General features: G+C 37.6%; 1 protein-coding gene across 1 annotated transcript in view; it reads left to right on the forward strand.

The window, feature by feature from the left end:
* The window catches only part of LOC144254482 (steroid transmembrane transporter SLC22A24-like), a 38,795-nt gene extending 14,333 nt beyond the window's left edge, over positions 1-24,462 (forward strand). Inside the window, exons 6-10 of the mRNA XM_077797693.1 lie at positions 7,036-7,151; positions 20,924-21,138; positions 22,752-22,860; positions 23,297-23,500; positions 24,402-24,462. Coding sequence (XP_077653819.1) covers positions 7,036-7,151; positions 20,924-21,138; positions 22,752-22,860; positions 23,297-23,500; positions 24,402-24,462 — 705 coding nt within the window. The remainder of the gene's footprint in view (positions 1-7,035; positions 7,152-20,923; positions 21,139-22,751; positions 22,861-23,296; positions 23,501-24,401) is intronic.
* The last annotated feature ends 1,466 nt before the right edge of the window (positions 24,463-25,928 follow it).

A 25,928-nucleotide genomic window follows, 5' to 3' on the forward strand; every position in this document is an offset into this window, starting at 1 on the left:
TTGGTTGAAAAGGGTATCTTTTCTCCAATGTATGTTTTGGGAATGTTATCAAGGATTAGATGATTGTAGATGTATTGGGTCATCTCTGTGTTTTCTGTACCATTGGTCTATGTGTCAGTTTTTATACCAGTATAATCATTGTTACTATAGCTCTGTAGTATAATTTGAAGACAGGCTTTGTGATGCCCCCAGCATTGCTTTTTTGGCTTAGAATAACTTTGGCTATTCTGGATCTTTTATTATTCCAAATGAATTTTAAGACTGTGAAGGGTGTCATTAGCATTTTGATGAAGATTGCATTGAATTTATATAATGATTTTTGTAGTATAGATATTTTAAGAATATTAATTGTGCCTTCCCATAAAAATGGAAATCTTTCAATCTTCTTGTGTCTTTTTCAATTTCATTCTTCAATCTTGTATAATTTTCATTGTACATATCTTTCATATGTTTTGCTAGATTTATTCCTAGGAATGTGTTATTTTGATTTTGATTCTTTTATGTGTTTTTGTTTATTTGTTTGTTGTTTGCTTTTTTGTTTTGAGTTTATTGTGAATTGAATTGTTTTCCTGATTTAATTCTCAGAAGATTTATTATTGGTGTACAACAAAGCTATTTATTGTGTATGTTGACTTTGTAACCTGCTACTGTGCTGAATTTGTTTATTAAATATAGCAGTCTTCTGATCAAAGTTTTAGATCTTCTAAATATAGGATTGTATCGCCTGGAAATAGTGATAATTTTACTTCTACTTTTCCTATTTTTATTCCTTTTATCTTCTCTCATCTAATTGCTCTAATTACAATTTCTAATATATATTGAATAGAAGTTGTGAGGATATAAATCCTTGTCTTGTTCCAGAATTTAAAGGAAATGCTTTCAATTTTCCCTTATTCACTCTGATATTGGCTTTGGGTTTTTGGCATATACTATTTACAATATTGAGGTAGTTCCATCTATCCTTACTTCCTTCCATTTTTTGTCAAGAATAGGAACTGAATTTTGCTAAATTCTTTCTCTGCATCTATTGACATGACTATGTGATTTTTGTTCTTAAATTTATTTATGTGGGAAATTACACGTATTGATTCATGAATGTTAAGACATCCTTGCAAGATTGGCATAAAAATCAATTTGGTCCTGGTGTGTAATCTTCTCAATATATGATTGAATATGATTAGCTAATATTTTATTAAGAATTTTTTCATCTTAGTTCATCAGGGTCATTGGCCTGTAGTTTTCTTTCCTTGATGTGTCTTTATCTGGTTGTAGTATGAGGATGATAGTGGCTTTATAGAATAAATTTGGAAGTGTTCCATCCCTTTCTATTTTGTGGAATAATTTGAGGACCATTAGCATTATTTCTTCTTTGAAATTCTGGTAGAATTCAGATAACAATCCATCTGACTCTGGGCTATTCTTTGTTTGAAGACTTTTCATTACTTCTTCTATCTCATTGGTAGTTATTAGTCTGTTCAGGCTGTCATTCAAAGCTGCGAACAATTATTTCCATATGAAAAACAAATTCCCCTTTGTTCAAGTTTATACTCTGGCCATCTTGATCGTTTTTCTTTTTCTTTTATTGGTTCTGTTTTAGTTATGCAAGACAGTAGAATTTACTTTGGTATATTTATACAAGCATGGTTTATATCTTATTCTAATTAGGTTCTCAGTCTTGTGGATGTACACAATTGTGAGGTTCATTGTGTTCTATTCATATGTGTACATATGAAATAATGTCAGATTAATTCGACTGTCTTTTCTATTTCTCTCTCCCCCCATCCTTTCTTTCCACTTTGTCTAATCCACTGAATTTTTATTCTTCCCCTCCTCCCACCTTATTTTGTGTTAACATTCATGAAATAGAGAAAAATCTGACCTTTGGTTTTGGGGATTGGCTTATCTCTCTTAGCATGAGTCTCCATATCCATCCATTTTGTGGCAAATATCATGAAGTCATTTATTTTATGGTTGATTTATATTGAATTGGGTATAGTATATATACTACAGTTTCTTTATCCATTCATCTGTTGATAGGCATCTAGTTTGGCTCCATAGGCCTGCTATTGTAAATTGTTCTGTTGTAAACATTGATGTGGTTGCATCACTATAGTACGATGATTTTAAATCCTTTGGATGTATACTGCGGAGAGGAATAACTGTTGTTTCCATTCCATTTTTTGAGTAATCATCATACCACTTTCCAGTATGGTTGCACTATTTTGCAGTCCCACCAGCAATGTCTGAGTGTTTCCTTTTCCCCACATCCTCATTAACACTTATTGTTCCTTGTATTCTTGATAATTGCTATTCTGACTGAAATGATATAGAATCTCATTGTAGTTTTAATATGCATTTCTCTAATTTCTACAGATATTAAACCTTTTTTTCATATATTTATTGACCATTCCTATTTCCTTTTTTGATATGTGTCTTTTTAGTTTCTTTTCCCATTTATTGACTGGTTTTGGGTGAAGGTGATTATGGTAGTGGTGATGGTGGTCGTGGTGGTGTTAAGCCTTTTGAGTTCTTTGTATATCCTGGAAATTAATGCCCTATCTGAAGTGTGGGTGGTAAAATTTTTCTCCAATTCTGTAAGCTCTCTCTTCACACTTTTGATTGTTTCCTCTGCTGTAAATAAGCTTTTCAGTTTTATACCAACCAGTCTGTTGATTTTTTATTTTACTTCTTGTGCTTTAAGAATTTTGTTAAGGAAGTCTGTTCCTAAGCCAACATGGAGTGTTGTGCCTACATTGTTTTCTATCAGGTGCAGTGTTTCTGTCTAATATCTAGCTGACCACCTTAATCTTAGAATCTTTTCTTTCATAGGGAGAGTTAATATTGATAAAATCACCATATGACCCAACATGATCTACACATTCAATGCAATACCCATCAACATATAAACTCTTCATAGATCTAAAAAAAAAGAAAAAAAATGAGTCCTAGAATTTATATGGAAATACAGGAGACCCATAATTGCCAAAACAATTTTGAACAAAGAAAATATATCTCAATATCTGATTTAAAATTATACAACAGAGTTGTATTAAGAAAAATTACAATAAATGCTGGGAAGATGCTGGGGAATTGGAACTTTGATATTTGAACTCTGTAAGAATGTAAATTACTACAGTCACTATGGAAATCAGAATAGAGATTCCTTAAAACTAGTAATAGAACCACCATATTGCCAGGTATTAGAGTGAGTAATTATCCAAAAGACTTAATATTAGCATACTCTAGAGATCCATTCACATAAATATCTATGGCAGCACAAATCACAAGAGCCAAGTAATGGAGCAGGTATTCATCAACAGATTAAGGGATAAAGACAGTGGTATATTTATACACAACAGTGTTGTGCTCAGCCATAAAGAAGAATGAAATTTTGTCATTTGCTAAAAAAATAGATGGAATGTGAGATCATTATGTTAAGTGAAATAATCCAGACTCATAAATTCAAGGTCATATGTTTTCTCTCATATGTGGAAGTTGGATAGAAAAAAGGAAAAAAGGAGAATGTCATGAAAATTGAATAAGATTGTCAGAGTAAAGGAAATTATCAGGGGGAGGAAATAGAGTTCAATGGGGTGTTACTTGGAAATAAAATTAACCAAATTATGTTATGTGTATGTAGGAATAAGCCACAATGAAACCCACTATTCTGTATGATTGCGATTTGCACCAATAAAATTTTGAAATTAAAAAATCATTCCTCATGTGTGCTCTCAAGCTGATTTCTGCTTGCTACTTGAGCACTTTGAGCATACAGGCACTTTTCCTCTCAGTAGACAAAACATCTCCCAAACAGATTATATTTTTCTTTTAGTTATCTGGTAGGAGGAAAATAGTAATAAATCATGGCAGGGAAATTATGTATTTTCTTGGAAGCATAAACTGAGACTATCTTTAAACCAGGCAATAGCACTAGATTTTAGAAGGGGGGGGGTCAATATATTTCCATGCCAAGTAGTACTAGGGAATGAAGGGATTCAAAAGGATAAAATGCCTCAACTCAGGTATAACCATCCCCAAATAAGTCCTATTTCTCAATTAAGGCCAGGTCTGTTCACAAAAGAAACCATATTCTACTGCACAACCAGCATGTTGGCTTCATACTAGAGGTTCGAAGCATAGAAGTTAACTAGTGAGATCAAAATAAACACACAAAACTCAATTTAGCTTTTTCTTTGACCAGGTCTGAGACAACTCTCCCTCGGGCTCCTGCCTCGAGCCACCCAATAGGGCAGCGAGGTTTACACAGACTAGCAGGAGAGAGAGAGAGAGAGAGAGAGAGAGACAGAGAGAGAGAGAGAGAGAGAGAGAGACAGAGAGAGAGAGAGAGACACACAGAGAGAGAGAGATAGAGAGAGAATGCCAGGTAGTGGCCTTTTATTGGGGAACAAGTAATTCAGGGGAAAATTCCATCCAATGAAGGTCAAAAGGGATAGCATTCCAAGGTCAGGGTCAGTGATTGGTCTCAGGGTGGATGGTCAGTCACACCCCCACACGGATGGGCTCTTGCACCTAGAAAGGGTGGGGATTAGTTCCAACACACTTTAGCCAGAATGCCTCACACCCAATCAGGGAGGTGCCCAATCACGTGCGAGAATGGCTTCCCACACCATATAATGTCATATAAACCTGACATTATTCTTAAAACTTAGTCCTGGAACTTGTTCTTCATAGTTTTCTTCCCTCTACCTGTGGAAGATGAGGGTCTCCTTATACACTGATCTTTATATACATCTTCTGGTTTTCACATTCCACTTTAGATTGGTAGTCAATCACTACTAGTATTCCATTGTCTTTCTTAAATGCATTCATAGCACTTTACAAGAGCTACTGAATTCTAAAATCCTCACAATTATTCCTTTTTAAAAAAACTTTTGAAATCCTGGGATCATAAACAACCCATCCCAGTTTACCACCAGTGAAAATTTTAATACTTGAATTACAACTGCATGCACCAGCTAATACCACTATGGGATATTCATTGGATGATCTAGTTCTAGATTCTCATTATAGCATCAATTTATTTGACTACTACCACACAAGTATTATAGATCTGCCTTCTCAGAAACTGGGAAATCTGAGATTTGTGTGCAGAAGGTTTATTGAGGTGTTCTTTCAAAACATTATCTATGAGGAGAAAAAATGGAAATAGCCAGAAATAAAAGTCGGAGTATAATGCCGTTGTAATAGAGAACCCAAGAGATATTTCAAGAAACACTGGAACTAGGATTTCCCATGAGAATTCCTCTGCCTTGAAGCAAGGAAGCATGATTCTAATATGCTTGAATTCTTCAGTTATTGGATAAAAACAAGGGTATAGCATTGGGTGAGGATATTTTCTTTATCTAAGGGCAATTCACAGTTGGGGCCACAACAACCAGCCATCAACACTCCCAGAAGCTGGAGAAGTGAATAAAACATGTGAGTAGGATACAATAGCATCCACTAACCAGAGATCAGCAAACTCTTTCCAGAATAACACCTGTTTTTGTAAATAAAATATTGTGGAACATAGTCAAACCCATTTGGTCTTGTATTATGAATGACTGTTTTGTGCTACAGCATCATAATTAAGCAGTTGCAATAAAAATCATTGCCTGTATGGCCTAAAATATTTATTTACTGGAGCTCCAGGGAAACAATTGTCTGTGGTATCCTGTGCTGAGTCAGTATAATTTTTTTTGTTGTTGTTGTTGTAGGGAGGGTGTTTTTTTTTTTTTGTTTTGTTTTGTTCATTTGATTATTTTTGTTTTGTTTTGGGCTACTTTGGGGGAGTTGATTTGTTTGTTCTGCATCAGGGATTGAAGCCAGGGTACTTAACCACTGAGCAACATTCCAGGCCCTTTTTATATTTTATTTTGAGACAGGGTCTAGGTAAGTTGCTTAGTGTCCCACTAAGTTGCTGAGGATGGCATTGAACTTGCAATTCTCCAGCTGCAGCCTCTTAAGCTGCTGGGATTACAGGCATGTGCCACCATGCACAGCTCACTGTATTTTTATTATCAGAAATAAAGTATTATTATTTTGAAAATTATTAAGTGCCTTCTCTCTTGTTGAATACATTTGATATTTATATTGTGATAACTCCAGTAATAATGTGAGGGGCTACTTTTACTTTTTAACTGATGTGTAATAAATTTACATACTTGATGATATTATGTGACATTCTGATGCATGGATACATTGTGTAATGTTCAACTTGGAGTAAGGATATCTATCATCTCAAACAGTTATTCTTTGTACTGAGAACATTCAAAATTCTTTATTCTAGCATTTCTGGAAATACAGAATATGTTATCATTATCAATAGACACCGTGCTGTACCATAAAACACCAGAATATAACATTTAGGTACCTAATGACCAACCTTCCCCCAAATAAAAAGTAACAGTAGTGTCAGGTCTAAAAATTCTAACCTTTAAACCAAATGTTTTTGCAACTATTATATTTCACATGGAATTTCACCAAATTTCATCTGCTGTAACATCTGGCCTGAGTGCAAATCATACTCCATTGACAGATAACCTACTATTTACACTCTTGTAACTCTGTACACTCCAATCATGAGTGTAGACAGCATGCCTACAATACCTAGAAAAGGTCCACTTGGGACCAAATCATAAAGTGGACCTAGCTTTTATAAAATCCATTAATGTACAGAGATAGACTCTAATGCTAACAATGAGGGAAAAGTCTCATTTCCAGTGAATAGGAAAGAAAGGTCAAATCCATAAACAAGTAACTTTTCATTGTTTTTGATTTACAGTGAAAATCTTTTGGTTAATCCTTTTTACCTATTATACAATAAATGTTTAAACTGGCTTTATTTGTAGGTAGTTTTCATTCTCCCCAATCACATTGTAGCTCACGCTACATGAGGTAGATCATTTAGCATCCATATTCCCAATGAGTCAGATGTTTCAAACATAGTGAGCATATTTATCTCATCCTCTTGTACATACTACTATACCTGCCCATTATTGACATGTTATAAATGCCTTTTTTTTGTTGTTTCAGTATGTGAAATCCACCATACAGAATGTGCTGGATGCAGTCCAGACCAAACCATCAATTTTTCAATTGTTCCATGCACCCAAAGTGATTATGAGAACCTTCTGCATGTGCTTTTCCAGGTAAGTACCATCTGATGCTTAGTAACTTCAAAATGTTTAAGATGCAGCCACATTCCTCCTTTCAAAAAATGTTAGCCATGAGGGACAAATATGGTAAAGTAGAGAAAGGTTGCACCTTCCAGTTTCTCTATGGCTTTGAATTGAATCAAGTGAATACTGTGTATCAGTGAGGCGTAGATGTTTAAGGGAACTCACTAAAATTCAATACTGGACAGTCAAAGATTTGGAGAGAATCCTGGATGGCATCTACCATAAGGAGTAGAATACATGCTGTTAAAACAGGCACACAGAAGATTTCATCCAGGAGAATACAGTTCAGGGATACAGAGAGGAGTGCGACTTACTTTCCCATGGAGTCTGGCGACTCATTTAATCAGCTGAAGATATTTAGGAAGCCAAACAGGCAGGCATGATTACATTCAAGGATTGAGCCTTGGAAGGCCATAGTCCTGGATAGTGAAGTGTGCTGTGCCCCCTCACCCAGGGAACTTGGTTACCTTATGAATAAAATTATTAAGAAGTGTCTGGGATTGGGACAACCAGAATAGATTGCCATCTACCTGGTCTTATTGGTTTATTTTACTAATGTCTCCAGAATATGACAAAGAATAGGACAAATAATGGATGGATTTCAACTGTGGGAACTTTCCATTTAGATCTTTGCCTCATCTCTTCCAAAAGCATACATTAACCTAGACTTTCTAGACAACATTCCAACAGATGGTAATTCTCATACATACTACCTTGTACTGATGAACTGAAAACCCAAGAGTCATTTCAATGAGCTTTGAGTCAGACCACTCCATATTTGGTTCTAGGTATATCAATTAAGAAAAAGGAGAAAGGGTTAATAATCCCCAAATCTTTGCTATAAGATGCACATACCCCCAGAAAGAATTGGAAGGAAGAGCAGTCTGGCATTTGTAGTAAATATGCATCCTTGGTCAGTTGCAACCACCACAATGAAGACAATTCTTTCATTCATTATTAACAAATTTTTTGTTCTTCCAGTTGCATTTGCAGTGTGGTTTGTATGCATACATAATATATATGTATATACATTTTCTTTTTCATATTTTACCAGATTTTTATTTTATTATTTTGTTTTTTAGGGTTAGTGAATTTTATCTTTTTTTTTCTATTGTGACTCTTTCTCCCATATTCTTCTTCTAATACTAAAATTTTTATGTTCTCTCTCTCTCTCCCCCACACACCCCCATCCCTCTCTCTCTCTCTCTCTCTCCAATTTATTTCATTTTTTAAAAAATTTTCCTTCTTGTTTTGGGGCTTCAATTTATGCCTCTTTTCTGCTTTATTTCTGTCCTTTATAATATTCTAATCTTTCTTTTTCACTTTTTCCCATTTTTTTCTCTTAATGAACCAAAATTTTCCCATATTTTAACACTACTTTATGTAATTTATGCCCACACCATTCATATTTTTACAGTTATTATTATTTTGGAAGTCATAGTTGACACCTGGTATTTTCTTTAGTGATATATCTAGTTCATGGCTGATTATAATTTTTGCTGTTGCTAATTTTTGACCCCACCATTTCTGTTTCGTGGCTATTAGTGCTGAAAATGTCATAGTTGGCCTCTGGTATTCATTTTAATGCTATATATCATTTACTAATATTGTTACTGTTATTTATTTTTCTTTTTCTGGGAGATGCTGGAGATCTGGTTTTAACACTTTACCTGCATGTGGTAGATATTATGCTTCTGAGCCACACACTCTACTCATTTAGGAGACAGTACATTTTCCTCCATATACTACCTAACTCACTCAAACTTCAGCAACACAATATCACAAAGAGTAGGAAAGAACCCCAAAATTGACAACCAGGAATGGCTAGAGGGACTCAGTGCTCACTCATGATCATATTTCCTTATAGAAACAGCAAAGAGAAATAACACTAAGACTGTGAATACCACATCTATGAAGGGTTTCAAAATAGATTGCTCACATACTCTTTTAATATATACAGAATTATCAAGTCTAGAAAAGCAATCACAGAGGGTATATTCCTTAAGCCCTTCTATATATAACACAATTGCCTGACCTACCAGAAAGACCCCCCCCCTTTTGAGATCTCATAGAAATTGGAATTCTCAAGCTCCAATGCAATACACACTATTAGATTATACTAAGCTTGATATATGCTGTTTCAGGATCTTCTAGCTTTCAAGATCTGTGTTGAAAAATCTGCCATTATCCTAATTGGTTTTCCCCTGTAGGCAATCTGATTCCTTTCTCTTGTGGCTTTTAAGATGCCCTTCTTATTCTGTATGTTGGGCATTTTTATTATAATGTGACTTGGTGTGGATCTGTTTTAATTTTGTACATTCAGCATCCTGTAGGCTTTTTAATTTGGAATTCTAATTCATTCTACATGTTTGGAAAGTTTTCTAATATTATTTCACTGAATAGATTGTTCATTCCTTTGGTTTGTACCTCTATGCCTTCCTCTATCCTAATAACTCTTAAATTTGGTCTTTTTATGCTATCCTATATTTCTTGAATGTTCTGTTCATGGTTTCTTACCATTATCACTGTGTGGTCTATGTTCTTTTCAACTTTATATATTTTATCCGCATTATCTAATGTCCTATCTTTCAAGTGGTCTACTCTGCTGGTGATGCTTTCATTTGAGCTTTTAATTTGGTTTATTGTTTCTTTCATTTCAAGGATTTCTGTTCCTTTTTTTGAACCTCTGTATCCCTGTTGAGGTAATTTTTTTCCTGTATTTGTCAAATTGATCTTTCACTGCCTGTATTTGCTCTCTTATGTCTTCCTTGAGTTCACAGAACATTTTAACCATGTGAATCATAAACTCCTTTTCTGTAATTTCTTCTGCTGGGCTGCCAATGATTCTAATGATGTGGTGTGTTAATTTGTTTGGGGCACTTCTTCCCTTGTCTTTTCATGCTGCTTGTGTGTCTTCCTTTCCAGCTCTGTGGGTCTGGAGTGTTATTGTTTTTACCCTATAGGTTTTTAGTGCTCTTGTAGGGTTCCAAGACTCTCACTTGTGGGAAAGGACAGTGTTAACAAATCCTAATATCAACAATATACCACTTATGAACAATTTGTTGTTATTAAGACATTTACAGTTTAGTCTCAATGTCCAGAATTGTTGGATTCAATTATTATCTAAAGTATAATCAGTAGTTTTGTAAAAAGGTTTCCAGTTTGTGACAATGGAAAATGAACTGAAGGTGGGGTGTAGGACAATATGCTGAGGAGGTAGGATGTGAGGATATAGAGTAATATATCTTAGGTAGTGCAAAAGAGACATTTAATGAAGAGGGTTAGTATCCAGGGAATAGACAGGAAGTAATTTACGGTAGACAAATACGTGGGAAGACAGTGGAGTACATAAAACAAACACAAATATGTATTTAGAAAAATACAGATGCTAAAATAGTAAATTTTGAAGGGGGAAAATGAAAGAAGAAAAATGGCATATACAACACCTCTGTATTATATTATTCAGATGACTCAATCCTCAAATCCTATTTTATGCAAAGTTCTTGGTTTCATATATGTTGGGGTGTGAGGGCCAGAGAATAGAAAGGTAGAAGAAAAAAAACAACCTAAAGGAAGAAACCAGGGTTGTTGCTAGCTTTAGAGATCTGTATCTTTCCTTCTTCTATTCTCATCCAATAGGTGGGGTTGTCTGTTGTAAGCTGGTGTCTCTGCTCTTTGGAGGGTGGAGGTAACCTGGGTGGGAAGACTGATCCTGATGCAGGGCACCTGGAAGTGGGGAGTGGCACCCACCAGTCCCTGCCTGGAGACTTCACCTCACTGGTCTCCTTTTGGGACTGCTTGTATGACTTTAGCGTGTGGTCCTATCTCCCTATCTTGCCTGGAGTTTTCCCAGTTCCTTGTCTCTCTGTTAGGCTCCAAATTTAGCCCCACCTCCCTCTCCCTTATCAGTTCCCAATTGAAGAAACTCTCACCCCAGGACTCCCATAGGTGGGCCCTGGTCACACTGCACACCTGTTTTGGGCAGCTACTGTGTTGGGTTACCTCCACTGAGGGGAGGGGATGTGATAAAATACATTACAAAACAAGTATCAGGAAAGATATACTATTAAACACACCTGGAATTATATTCAACAATTTACAGCAACATGATATCCAAAAACACTTCACCAAGAAAAGATTGTACCCTACAAATTTCTTGACATAAAATTGGAAGAGAAATCCATCCCAACAGAAGCACTAACCTTAAAACTGGAAATATGAAAAATTGTGGTAAAATGAAATATCCAAAGGTTAATAACTCACAAACAATGACTCCAAAGATATTGCAGTATATAAAATGCTGGATAAATAATTCAAAATAATAAGTATTTAGAAAGAGGATTGAATACCAAGAAAAGTCAAGAAAATTGAATAAACTAAGGAAGGCATTACAGAAGATGAATGAGAAATTCAACAAAAAATATAGAGACATTGAAAAAACTGGAAGAAATCTTGAAAATAAAAGGCACAGTAAGTAAAATAAAAAATCCAGCTGAATTAAAGCCTTTTTAATGTATTAGAGCAGGTAGAAGATATATTCTCAAACCTCAGAGATAATGTCATCATTCAGACAGTATTTAAGAAAAAATGAAACTACAATAACAATATACAATATCTCTAAGACATTATGAGAGTAAATATAAGGCCTATATACATGGAGTAATGATAAAAGATAGAGTCTAATAGCATTGATAACCTACTCAGTGATATAATAACAGAAAATATTTGAAACTTTGGGTATGAGATGAATATCCAGATATTGGAGGCATGTAGAGACCAAAATAAACGAGACCAGAAAAGAATCTCTTCATGACATATTATAAGTTAAATGCTAAAAAGTACAGACAAAAGAAAGAATTTTAAAAGTTTCCAGAGAATAATGTTGAGTCACATTTAGAGGTAAACCAATAAGGATAATTATGATTTAGCTCTGACCCTATAATCCAGGAGGGCTTGGCATTAAATAATACAAACTCTATTGCCAATCAAGATTGCTGATAGCCAACAAAGCAATCAGTCACAATGGAAGGAAAAGTTAAAACTTCTCAAGATAATGATAAAATAAAAGAATTCATTATCCCAGACTACAGGAAATACTTAAAGAAGTACTACACTAGGGATACAAGATGGTGGGCCAGACGGAGGAAGCATTCTGTGTTGCTCTGTGACCTGTGATTCAAGAAGTGAGAATACCTCTTCTCTCAAGCAATATTACTGCTTTTGCACAGGAATCACAGCACTATGCCATGCAGTACTCACCCATGCAGGACTACCTGGTGCCTGAGAGGGACCATAGGCATCAGCACCCACATGAAGCTTTCATCCACCCACCTGAGCAGATGTCCCAGATGCAGCTCCCACACAGGATACCTGACAGCTTTCCACACACTGGATCTGAAGCCACCACTCTTGTGTGGACTCCCAAGTCACTTCCATCTTGGGACTCTGCAGCAACAGAGATAGTCCCCTATGCACCATAGCCTGCCTGCATCAGAGAACTTCACATAGACTCTGAAGAAAGCCACAGCCACACACTGCATGCCACATATCCAGTCTCTGAACTCATCATCCAACACCATCACCTGGCTCCCCCCCCAACCAAACCCGACACCCCATGGATAAAAGCAAATGCTTCCATCTTGGGTCGCCTACATGAGCATCTTTAGTGGGGAAAACTCCCATTTTGGAACTCCAGCTAGCCAGGTTCCCAGTTTCTAACTCCTCCTGCTCCCCAGCAGCTGTTTACCCAGCACAGTGACTGCCCAACACAAGATAGCTCTCAGCAGGGCAGGTGCACAGAATGCCAAAAGCATCACACACAAGAGCCCCAGAAAGAAATGTCCTGTATTAGGAAGCAGTAATGGAGAGAGTGAGTGTGATAAGTTTAGAGACACAGAGACTAGGAACTGGGAGGTCTTTAGGTGAGATAAGAAAATAAGACCAGGTGCTCACATCACAGTAGCAGGCCTCAAAAGAGATCCTTCTGGTGCAGTCTCCCCTTGGGGACTAGTGCGTGTCACACCCCACTTCCAGGTGTCCTCCACCCAGGAACAACTCAACCTCCCCTGGTTACCTTCACTATCCCAAAGGTGGAGTTACCAGCTAACAACAGAAGACACCACCTATTGGATGAGAAGGGAAACAGGAAAGATAATAATCTCCAACCAAAACAATCTATGTTCCTTCCTTCAATATTTTTTCTTTCTTCTCTCTCTCTCTATTCTCCTGCTCTCATTTCCCAAACATATATGAAACCAAGTACTTTGCATGAATTAGGATATGAAAAATGAGACGACTGAATAGTAGAATATTAGTTATGTTGTATATTCTTTTCCTTTTCTTTTTCTCCAATTTTTACTACTTTAACATTTTTATGTTTTTTAATATATATGTGTGTGTTTGTTTCATGTACTCTACTGTCTTCCCACTTACTTGTCTACCAAATATTACTTCCTCTCTACTCACCTGCTACTAACTTCTTACTTAGATTTCTCTTTCACACTTCTTAAGATATAATAATTCTATATCCTCACTTTATACTTCCTCAGCATATCATCCTACACCTCACCTCCAGTTCTTTGTCCACCATCAGAATCTGTAAACCCTTTTACAAACCTATGATTATATTGTAAATATTAATTGAATTCACCATTTCTGTAAATTATGACCAAACTGTTAACATCTATTATCAGCTATTTGTTTTTATGTGGTATATTGTTTATGTTGGCATCTGTTAACATTGTGCTACCCATCAAAGGAGGGGTATTGAAACCCTACAGGGGCACTATAAGATTATAGGGTAAAATGGTAATGCCTTGATCCACAGTGCTAGAATGGAAGACACACAAGCAACATGAAAATACAAAGGAAGATAATGTCTCAACAAATTAAGATACCTCATTATTAGAATCCATGGGCAGTATAGCAGAAGAAATTACAGATAAGGAGAGGAGGAAAATAAGGAGCTCCCAAGGAGGGCAGAGAGGACTGGTATAACTTCAGGAACCAGATCAACGAAGGTTCCTTGCCACCACAGATCCATCATGATTTCAGTCCATTCGGCATAGGTCTTGACTGGAGGTATCATTAGTAGCTAGGAGTGGTAATTCCTGAGGAGAAGCTGGTTAAAAGCTTGATTAGAAATTTTTTACCCACCCAAGTCTGAATGAACTTTATGATAATGGGGAGGAACAGGCACAGTGAGTTTTTATACCCAAATATAATGAGGTCTCTGGGTCTGCAAGCTGCCTTGTTGGCACAAAGGGGATTAAGTGTTAAGCCTTGAGTGGGGGCTTGGGCGTTTGGGCTTGAAGCAAAGAGGTGATAAAGAACCAGACAGAGAGTTTGAGAAGCCAGGTCATCCTGCAGCTAACTTTGTTTGGCATGCCCTGAAGACCAGCCTGTCCTGCACCTAACACCCTCAATTCCACTCTTCATTCCTAGTCCAATCTAGCTCCCTTCCCTCTCTGTTAAGGCTGCTCTTCAAACTCTCTCCTACCTGGGTGTCTCTGAAGCCAGCTTGCTTCTCTCTTTACCTTTCTGGAAATATCCCAGCTTTCCAAACCAGCTTGCTTCTCTCACTTATCACTGTTCCCAGCTTTCCCTAGTCACACCAATTAAGCACGGGCTTTGTAATAAAGAAGGAAGCTTCTCCCACTCGCTGAATGAAGGTTGCCAAGGGAGGACAGTGGCCCATTTTTACCAGATTTCCCTTAGAGAGCAGTCAGATCTCTCCAGGTTTTATGTGAAACACCTCAAACTTAAATACTGATACTTGAAATTCTTATGAAACTGGGAGGACAAACAAAACACACATGTTTCTCCTTAGGCCCAGAAGGCAACTGGTAAAGTGCTCTCTTATGATAAAGGTAGTTCACACTTATTCAGGGGTCACTATGCTCTGGACACCTAAGTGTTTTGTCAGAAGGACAACACACAATAGTCCCACTACCAGCCAGATTCAAGCAAGTAGGGGAGGGGTCAGGCTTGAGGAGGCCTTTAGGGTCATTTGCCTTGAATCTACAGATTAGGGTGAAGAGAGGACCCAAGAGGGGCCCGAAATGTGGAGGAGCATTGACAAGAGTACTTAATGACAGGTAATGATCCTTGGCTCTTCTGATGAAGGTGTAGGAGCACCAGGCTTAAGCCTAGAAATGTGAATCCATGGGGTAAGTTGGTTATTAGACAGCTTGAATTTGGCTGCCAAGGGAGTGCACATAATCACCTGAGCAGGACCCTCCCATTTTGGTTTTAGAGGGGGCTAATCCCCCCGTGAGCAATAGTAAACAAGTTCACCAGGTGTTAAGGAGATAGGGTTTTGAGAGAGACCGGTCAGGAAGGAGCCAGTCTTGATAACGCCAGAATTCAGAGCATAGATGGAAGAGGAGGGGCAGGGCATAGGTTTTGGAGATGGGTAGGGGTTCTGTAGGCAGTTTGGGAGGAACGAGGGGATGGCCATGCATGACTTCATAAGGTGAGAGATTAGAAGACTTCTTTGGCAAGGCTCTAATGCGCAATAAAGCAAGGGGAGCACCTTTACCCAGTGAGCTTGGTGAGCTTGTTGAGGGTCTCTTTAAGGGACCAATAGATAGGTCCTTTCAACCTTTCTGGAAGCCTGGGGGCGGTAAGGGCAATGCCAAGGTAGTGATAGCACATGAGCCAGTCCCTGAGTTATCTGTGAGGTGAATTCTGGGCCATTGTCTGATTGGATAGAAGAGGGCATCCCGAAACAAGGGATTATGTGAGTAAGCAACAGATCAACTATCATAGAGGCCCACTTGTTAGAAGTGGGAAAGGCTTCAACCCATCCTGAAAAAGTATCTACCAATACAAGAGGATACTTTATGGTTTTTACTTGGGGCATGTTGGTGAAATCAATCTGTGAGTCTGCAGCCGGGGTATGACCATGGGCCTGATGAGAAGGGAAAGTTTTTAAGTTTCTTATTGTGTGGGGAAAGGGTGAAAAAAGAGTGAAAGAAAGTAGTGAGATTCTGTGGACTAGAATGGAATAGAGAGTGAAGAAACTGAAAGAGTTGTGGGAATCTTTGGGCTGATTCCTGGTGGTAACAAAGAGTAGCAGAGAGGAGGTAAAGCTCTGTAGAGTGGCTGATTGAGCTGCTTGATTGGCCTTTGAATTATCCATAGTAGTAAGGGAGGAGTCAGTTTGGTGGGCCTTGCAATGGATTATTCCCAGTTGGGAAGGCAGCCTGGAGGCTTGTAGTAGGCCAGAAATAAGTGTGGAATTATTGACTGCCATCCCTCTGATGGTCAAGAGCCCCCTTTCTTTCCAAATGGCTGTGTGGGAGATCAGGATATGGAAGATGCATTACATAGGGAGAGGGTTTTTCCCTCCACTAGTTTGCATGCCCTTGTAGCAGCTATGAGTTTAGCTTGTTGGTTGGTGGTATTGGGTGGGAGGGTTCCCTGGACATAGGCTTCCTATGGGATCTAGGAAAGTCAGCCCCAATGACCTTGTTGTTGACATTTAGGGCATGGGGTACGTGGAGTGCATGGTGCGGGGTATGCCCTGGCCCAATGTCCCTTCTAGCCACACTTGAAGCAGGCGCCCAGGGCGGTTTTTGGTGATGGGTGGCGACTCAAGGAAGCATCCTGCAGGGCCTGGGTAAGCACAAAAACCTTAAAGGCTACCACTGAGATCTCAGTCTGGGAGGGGGGGTGGCAGGACCTTGTTTGAGCTTTTTTAGTTTGGCCCGCATGCATGTCAGGGTAGCTCTGTGAGAGGAAATATATCATAAGGACATGATGGCCTTCTGGGGTTTTGGGATCTAGGTTACTTCTGAAGGGCTTTCATAGGCCAACCCAGAAATTCCGATGGGGTCTCTTGTAATTTTTGGAAATTGACGGCCTTATGTGCTGCTTTTTTGATCCCAGCAATAATATATGCGGAGAATCAGTCCCTACTCTGTATGCCAGCTTGTGTATTAATCCCAGTCGGGAGTTTCTGGGGCAGCAAGTGGCCCCAGAGGGTGATTGGGATTAACTCAGTGAGTTTCATCCTCATGGGCTCTGGCAAGTTCCCAGACTCTGGTATATTCCTCAAGAAGGAGAGTATTAGCCAATAACATATATATATCATGGTGAGTGGAGCTATAAGCCTGGAGGACATTAAGACTCCGGGACCTAGTTTGGTGGGGACTAAATGTGTCCACCGAGTCAGAGGGAGCACCTGAGGGGCTGGATGAAGCTGACAGGGGAGGTCTGTAGAGAGGGGGTTCATCTGCAGGATAAGTCAGGGTGAGAATAAAGAAGAGAAAAAGCCTCAACATAGGGGATCTCCTTCCACTTTTTCGAGTGCTCACAGAAGTTAAATAGATCTCTGAGAACTGCAGGATCTAGGGATCCTCCTGGGGGCCATTGACTTTGATTGTCCAATTGATAGTAAAGCCAATCTTGTGTGCAGAATTTAATAAGGGGGAGTCTGTAGGGAGGGAAGAAGAGGCCCCCATAGGTCAGGAGAGGGACAAGGGTGGTTAAGAGAGAGAGAGAGAGGAGTGCCTGTTCTTTCACCCCTCAGTATCTCCCGCTCATGAACTGGGCTCCAGAGAGTCCACCATGACCATGAAGGTCGTGGTGGGGTGCGTTCTCTCCTCCAGATTGGTGTCAGAGGTTTGCCAGAAAATCATGGTCAAAGCCCCTGCATATAGCCCCTCTGAAGTTGGATACCCAATAGGGGAACTCACCTACTGAAGAGCTGGTTTTGTGAGCAGTGTTTGAAAGAGTGGACAAGGATGGCAAGCCTTGAGAGAAGGGCCCTCGAGCAGCGAGGCATTCCCCATCCTGGGTTTTGGCACCAATGAAAGAACTAACATGGCTTGTCGTTGGAGAAAATGCCCATTTATTGAGGAATGGCTCTGCATATTTATAGAGCCAGGGGTGGTTTGACAGTTATGACAGTTTAATGGTTCAACGGTTTGACAGTTGGCATGGGGTGCTTTCTGATTGGTGAGTAAGGATCATGTGAGCCAGCAGGGCTAGTCTGATTGGTGGGTAAGGATCATGTGAACCAGCAGGGCTAGTCTGATTGGTGAGTAAAGATCATGTGAGCCAGCAGTGCTGGTCTGATTGGTGGGTAAGGATCATGTGAGCCAGCAGAGCTAGTCTGATTGGTGGGTAAGGATCATGTGAGTAAGCAGGGCTGACCATTGGACGGCTCTTCTCGGGGGATGGGGAAGTTAGTCTTTGGAGACAGGGTGACTCCCAACAGCACCTAATTACATAAAATAAATTCCTCTTGACATTAAGACTAAGATAGACTTCAATACAAAAATACTGGTGATTTCAACACATCCCCCTCATAAGATGTAAAATCAACAGATATGTTATGGCTTGGGGATGAGGCGTCCTGACAAAACTCTTGTGTTTATGTTCTGAGGTGGAATGTTTTAATTATGAAAACTATAACCATATCATCGGATATTTCCATTTGATGGATTAATAATTTTTTTTTTATTTGGGGGGTACTGAGGATTGAACTCAGGAGCACTTGACCATTGAACCACATACTCAGCCCTATTTTGTATTTTATTTAGAAGCAGTGTCTCACTGAGATGTTTAGCACATTGCTTTTGCTGATGCAGGCTTTGAAATCATGATCCTCTTGCTTCAGCCTCCCATGCAGCTGTGATTATAGGCATGTGCCACCACTGCCATCTGGGTAATAATTTGAATGGACTAACTGGGTGGTATTTATAGGCAGATGAGTCTCTGAGGGTGTGACCTTGGAAACTATATCTGATTTCCATGGCCCCTCTTTGTCTCTCTGTGTTTCCTGACTACCACAATGTGAACAATATTCCTCTCTCATAATGATCTTTCTGTCTCATCTTGGGCCCAGAGCAATGGAGACAGCTGACCATGGACTGAACCTCTGAAACTATGAGACTAAGTAAACTTTTATTCTCTAAATTTTTCTAGTCTGGTTTCTTACAGCAACAAAAACAACACAACACAACACTTCTGATCTAAATAATACCATAAATCAAATGCACACAACAGAAAATTATAGGCTATTTCATCCAATAACAAGCAAATTCACTTTCTTCTCTATAGCTCACAGAATATTCTCCAAAATAGACCATATTTTAAGTCACAAAACAAGTGTTTGAAAATACAAAATAATCAATATAATTCCTTTTATATTATCAGATCATAATGGAATTAAATTAGAAATAAACACAAAATTACATAAGCACATGGGGAATAAATAATTCTCTTCTGAAAAGAAATAGGTCTTAGATGAAATAATAAGAGAAAGTTTATAAATTTCTAGAATCAAACAAGAATAATGATACAACATTAAAAAGTTCTGGGACATTATGCAGAGATGTTGCTAAGAGGAATTTTATAGAAGGAGATGCCTACATTAAAAAAAAAGAGAGAAACAAGTCCCAAATAAATTATCTAATGTTATATCTCAATGTGCCATAAAAGCAGGAACAAACTAACTCCAAAATGAGAAAAAGAAACTTCAAAGCCAAAACAAATGAAATAGTGTGGGGTTGGGTGGGGGGAGGATCAATGTAACAAATAATTCATTCCTTGAAAAGTTCAAAGACTGATAAATCTATCTATCCAAAAGAAAGAGTTTAGAGACCCAAATCAATAAAACTATAGATGAGAAAGGTGATATCACTACAAACATTTTTGAAATCAAGAGGATCATTAGGGACTACTTTAAAAATTTATATTCTGATAAATTGGGAAATCCAGAAGATAATGACAATTTCTAGACATCTATGACTTACTCATGCTGCGAAAAGAGAATATAGAAAACCTGAACAGAACAATATCAGGGAATGAGATTGAAGACATAAAGGAAGCTTTCAACAAAGACAACTAATATCAATCATCATCAAATTATATCATAAAATAGAAAGCGAGGGAACACTTCCAAATTAATTCCTTGAAACCAGTATCAGTATTATCCTGATGCCAAAACCAAGTGGAAAAAAATACAGACAACATCACTGATGAATATTAACACAAAAATCCTTACTAAAAATATTAGAAAAATGAATTTGTACACTGTGATCCAGTTGAATTAATCCCAGGATGTAAATTAGTTTCAGCATATACAAATCAATAAATGTAATTCTCTCACTAAGTTGCCCAAGGTGGCCTTGAACTTGCAGTGCTCCTGCCTTGGTCTCCTGAGTCACTGGGATTGCTAGGTGGGCACCACTGCCCCTGACTAGGTCATTGTACTCTTAAAAACCAGGAAACACATGGAAAACTCTTCTCCCTAGTGCCTTGCAACCTTACTTACTAGGATTAAGGTGAAAAAAGGACTCCACACCAGGAATCAAAGAAGAGAGACTCACTGTTGCAAAGAAACAACTTCCCTAATTTCCAATGTCTAACCTTATCTATGTTCATTCCTTTATCCCCTGAAATTGAACAATAACCTCAGATTTCAAATTACCATTTTCTGCCTAGAATTAAGCAGTTCAAAAATTAACTTTTACTGGAATATTTGTGTATTTGCTATATATTATTTTATGGCCTCAGTAAAAATTATAGCAATAAAGAGCTCATGGTAATTTTATGGTAATTTAAGATCACTGCCTTAAAAACATTTTTTTCTATTATTCCATTCTATAATTATCATTGAACAGTTGCCATCTTGGGCCAGTATAATCATCATGTAGAATCTCCATCAAAATCTTACGGAATGTTCCTTAGGCTCTAAATGTTATTAGATGTCTCTTCTCCTTTCACTTCAGATTTTCAAGTGCTGTATCCTTTTATGGCCTCATCCTCAACCTGCAGCACCTGGGGAGCAATATCTTCCTGTTCCAGGTTCTCTTTGGAGCCATCACGCTCACAGCCAGATTTGTTTCCCTTTGGACTCTGAATTACATGGGTCATCGGACAAACCAGATATTGTTCTCATTCCTGGCAGGAATTTCCATTCTGGTCAACACATTTTTGCCCCAAGGTGAGAGAAACCAAGGTTTGGGGAAAGAAAGTGTTTCCCTCATTCCTTAGGAATTACATCATCTTACCTGCCTGATGCACAAGAATGTCATTAAAAGCCAAGGATTCTTTGCAGTTAATATGAAGATTTGAAATGGATTATGGCAAGCACTTGGCAGGACTTAGGCTCCAACTGTGCCTATGTCCTTAAGGTATGGTTCAGACACAAAGCTGCCCTGACCACATCCAAGATGAAACTGAATATCAGCCAATGGTACAAACAGTGTCTTTAGAAGAGGAGCTAACCACATGCCTCTGGCTAATGACACTTTTCAAAACAATCCTGGAGGGAGTAGGCCTTGCAATTGCATCTCCAAGTGGGCTTGTGATACTCTCCTTGGGACTCTTCCTGATTTTTAAGGCCTCCCTAACTCAATACATTTTTAGGGAAGGCTTCTTGAATGCAGTGAAATAAAAGTCCCTTGTCTTTAGACAGAAAGCAAGAGCACAGCAGGAGTAAGGGAATCATTTAATCTTAATATGTCTTCTAATGGGCTTTGTAATTTGTCCTTAGAGAAGAAAAGAATAATGACTTCTACTTTTATGTGTAATCATAATGCATCAATTAAAAACAATAAATAAATGAAAGGAAAATCAGTAGAATAGAGGATCAGGGAGATGGAGGAAGAGAGTGAAAGGGGAAGTACTAGGGGTTGAAATGGAACAAATTATGTCATATGCACTTATGAATGAATCAAAATGAACCCCACTATAATGTATAGCAATAATGCACTAGGAAAAACACTAGAAACAGATTAAGAATACAACTCAACCTATTTTACTAACTTACCCAAATGATCTCATTAATGATTGTGGGAATTTCAGTGGTCACCATGCTCCATCGTGTTCCCAGAGCAGGAACATATTTTGTAGGATTTCTGACTGGAAGTCTCCATTCTTCTCCCCAATAGAAGTTTCCTGCCTTACAGGAGAACAATCTGTATTCTTTTACAGTCCTATTTTGATTATTTTAGTGAATTAAAAATAATCTGTTTAACCTCTGTTAATTCTGTAATTCAAAAGTATGTGATTAATATCCAGGATGGCATTATAAATTTCTGTATAGAATTTCTAATGTCAGGCCTTTGAAATCCTGAATTATTGCCTAGAACTCACCTCTATTCACATTGTCCAATCCCTTTGTCACTATGTGGAGGAAGACCTGCCCCACATTACACATTGTTTCCAGACTCTTAGTTATAAGTCTTTCAAGACGTGGGTTATAAACTCCTCAGTTTTTTGTTCACATATAGTTCTAGGCCCTTCAGAAAATTCCCTGAAAAAATGATGGAATTAATAAAACAAATATTTCCTGATTTCTCTTTTCCCACTATTATGAGCAATACTCAAATGTGCAGAGAAAATTGAAGCAAAAGATTTAGATCCTTTGGTTCAGTGTTTCAGCCCAGCATTCAGCAGCTCATCAACCTCTCCGTCATCTCTGAGGGGTTGCATTTTGTCTGTCATTTGTTTCTCACCTGCAAACCCTACAACAGAATCACCCCACAATTAGTTAGGGAAAGACAGATTTCTTCAACCAAGATTTTTTTATTCTCCATGGTCTCTTCTCTCCAGAAATGCAGACTCTGCGTGTGGTTTTAGCAACTTTGGGAATTGGATGTGTTTCTGCTGCCCGCACTGGTTCTACTCTCCACCAAATTGAGCTTCTCCCCACTGTATTCAGGTACAAGTGCTAAAGGACCTTCTGACTGCTTTCCAAACAGGACATTCTGAACTAATTAACACTTACTGCAAAGATAAAATTGAGGTTGCTTATGTGTCCAAGACATGAATTGTAATACAAATTTTAAAAGCAAAAAATAATTCACAATTATTTAAAACAAACTTTGTGCCTTGTAATGTGCCAAGTCTTTTACTGCAGTTTTTCACTTAATCTGAAGAGCCACTCTACAGGATTGATGCTATGAATATTCTTATTTTAATTATGATAAAACTGATTAATTAGAAATCAATAGTGGTCAATGTCACAATGCATTATCAAAGTCCATGCATTCTATAACTATGCTGTATTGTCTCCCAAAATGAAATAGGGTTGAGAAGTGAAAACATATATACAGATTTGTACAAGATTTTCTTTGTTTTGTTATTGTCATCCTAAGGTCCACACTTGCAGGCATCATTTCAGGATTCCAGAGATCAGGGGCAATACTGGCTCCTCTCCTGATGACCTTCCTGGGGTATTCTCTCCATCTGCCCTGGATCATCTATGGAGTCATCACCCTCCTTGCTGGCCTTGTTATCTTGCCCCTTCCAGAAACCAGGAATCAGCCTCTTGTTAACACCCTCCAGGATGTGGAAAATAAGTAAGCAGATGCCATGATCATCACCTGAGTAGGAAGTGGCTATGTTCTATAGATCTCTTATGAGGAAGCTAATGACCATTTTCAGCCATCTTTCCTACACATAGGCTCAGATCTGAGCTATTTCTGTTTAACCCCATGTCTTTTATTCAGTGGCAGCTCTCCTCTACCCACAAAGCTGTATCTCTCCTCGTGGGATTCTAGACACACAGACCAACTTGCACCAGTTCTTTAGCAGTGAAAGGGTCACAATTAGCCCTACTGTGAAGGGCACACACTTTTTGCCCTATGGAAAGCACAGTGCTGGTGTTTTCTTGTAAATATATGAAGGCTCAAATACTTAATTCGCATACTTGTGGTATTATCAGGCATCAGTCCAATGAGTGCTCAATATATTATGGGGAGGAAATGAGCATGCCTCAAAGATACAAACTTGATTACTGCATCATTCAGGAAGGATTGTGGGACTAAAACAGAACAACCTTACTTACAAAGATAACACTATATCTAAAGGAAGTGGATTCTATAAGATTTAATCTAATTTAATAGCTTATATAGTGAAAATTTTAAGGAGAGAGAGAAACTGAATATATGGGCTGACAGAATTTGAAATGAGGAAAAATGAAAAAGTGCCCTCAGAAATTTTTAATTTCCCTTTGATATTCCCCCCCCCAAAAAAATGTCATTGACCAAATGTCTAAATTGACAAGGGTAAGAGTAGCAATACTCAAATCTGTCTTCCCAGGCATTCCTAGATATCAAGGCCTTTCCCAGCACAATGGTGTCTAGGGAGTCTTGAGATAGAACAATATCATGTAGAACTTGATACAAAGCTCATCATCTAGCATGGAGGATGTGTGCACTTATTCTACATCTTTGCTTCTTTTTTTCTTCTTCTTCCCAGCACAAAATATTCAAGAAAAGTAAAGCAGGAAGATACTTCCACAGAAGTAACACAGTTTTAACAACTTTCCAAGAGTTGATTCAGGAAAGAAAAAAATAAGGAATTAAAAAGTCAAGATTCTTCTTTAGGCCAATAAAACTAGTCAAAAATTTAATGGACAAATGGATGCTACCTAAAATCACTCAATATATAAATTTTCTCAAAATAATTTATGAGTTTATGTAATTTCACCAAACAATTGTTCGTTTGAAGAAAGACATTGCAAAAACAGTTTGAAGTTGATCTTGAAATTAATAATAGAAAAAGAAGCCTTTTTTTCCATGATCCATCAATCCCATTACTTGGTATACATCCAAGAGAGTTTATATGCCAAAGAGATACCTGCACTTCCATGTTAATTGTAGCACACCTCAGTGTCCTTCAAAGGATGAATAGTTTAAGAAAGTATATTATATTACACGAAATGTAACACTACTCAACCATATAAATGAAGAACATTCTGCCATTTGAAATAACAAAAATGGACGGGGAGGAATTTATTTTAAGGGATGTAGGAAGTACAAACAGAAAATGATAAATACCACATAACTCACTCATATGTGAAATCTGAAAATTTTGATCTCAAAATACAGTAGAATGGTGATCTCTAGAGACTAGGGCACTTGGGTAGGGGGAGTGAATGGAAGATGATCAAAAGATTCAAAATTACAACTAGATAATAGAAGTAAGTAAAAGAGATCTATTGTGCAACATATTGACTATAGTTAATGACATCATATTTTATTATTGAAAAATGCTTAAAGGATGGCTGAGTGCTATCACCAAAAGAAATGATGACTGTGTGAGGTAATTCATAGGTTAATAATCTACATTTAACCATTACACAATGCACATGTACTGCAAAACAACATGCTGCACAAAATAAATACATATAATTTTGTATGTCACAAAATAAAATTTGATAAAAATAAAAAAGATAAAATTTGAAAGCAAGAAAAGCAATTGGAGTAACAATGAGGTTGGCTCATATATCATGAATCATGTGCTACATTTTATCAAGTTTCAGAGATCTAAAGAGTAAATGCCACCACAAATCATAATAATTCCAAAAAACATGCTTGTGTATGAATAAACACTTAATATATGAATTTTTGGCACCAAAAACACTTATCAATTGAAATATTCTATAATAATATTAATTAGATATCTGGGAATAAATTTACAAAAATATTTGCAATGACTCTATTTATGATAATATTTTATTGTTTTTCCCCTGGATTCTTTCTGACTTCACACTTTAAACAACTAATATGAATCACTTAAAAATATTATAATTATTATCAGATACTAAATCACTATTGATATGATTTATGACTTCAACATATACATTTTTATATGTATTTCATATATAATTAGGAATAAAATGATACTTCCATACAAAAATGGGCAAAAGCAAGAGCAAATAATTCTCAGACAGAAAAAGTCATATAAAAATATGTAGAAGAAAAGATTTCTAAATTTGTGATC

This window comes from Urocitellus parryii, chromosome 4 (genome assembly GCF_045843805.1).
Source record: "Urocitellus parryii isolate mUroPar1 chromosome 4, mUroPar1.hap1, whole genome shotgun sequence".
NCBI lineage: Eukaryota > Metazoa > Chordata > Mammalia > Rodentia > Sciuridae > Urocitellus > Urocitellus parryii.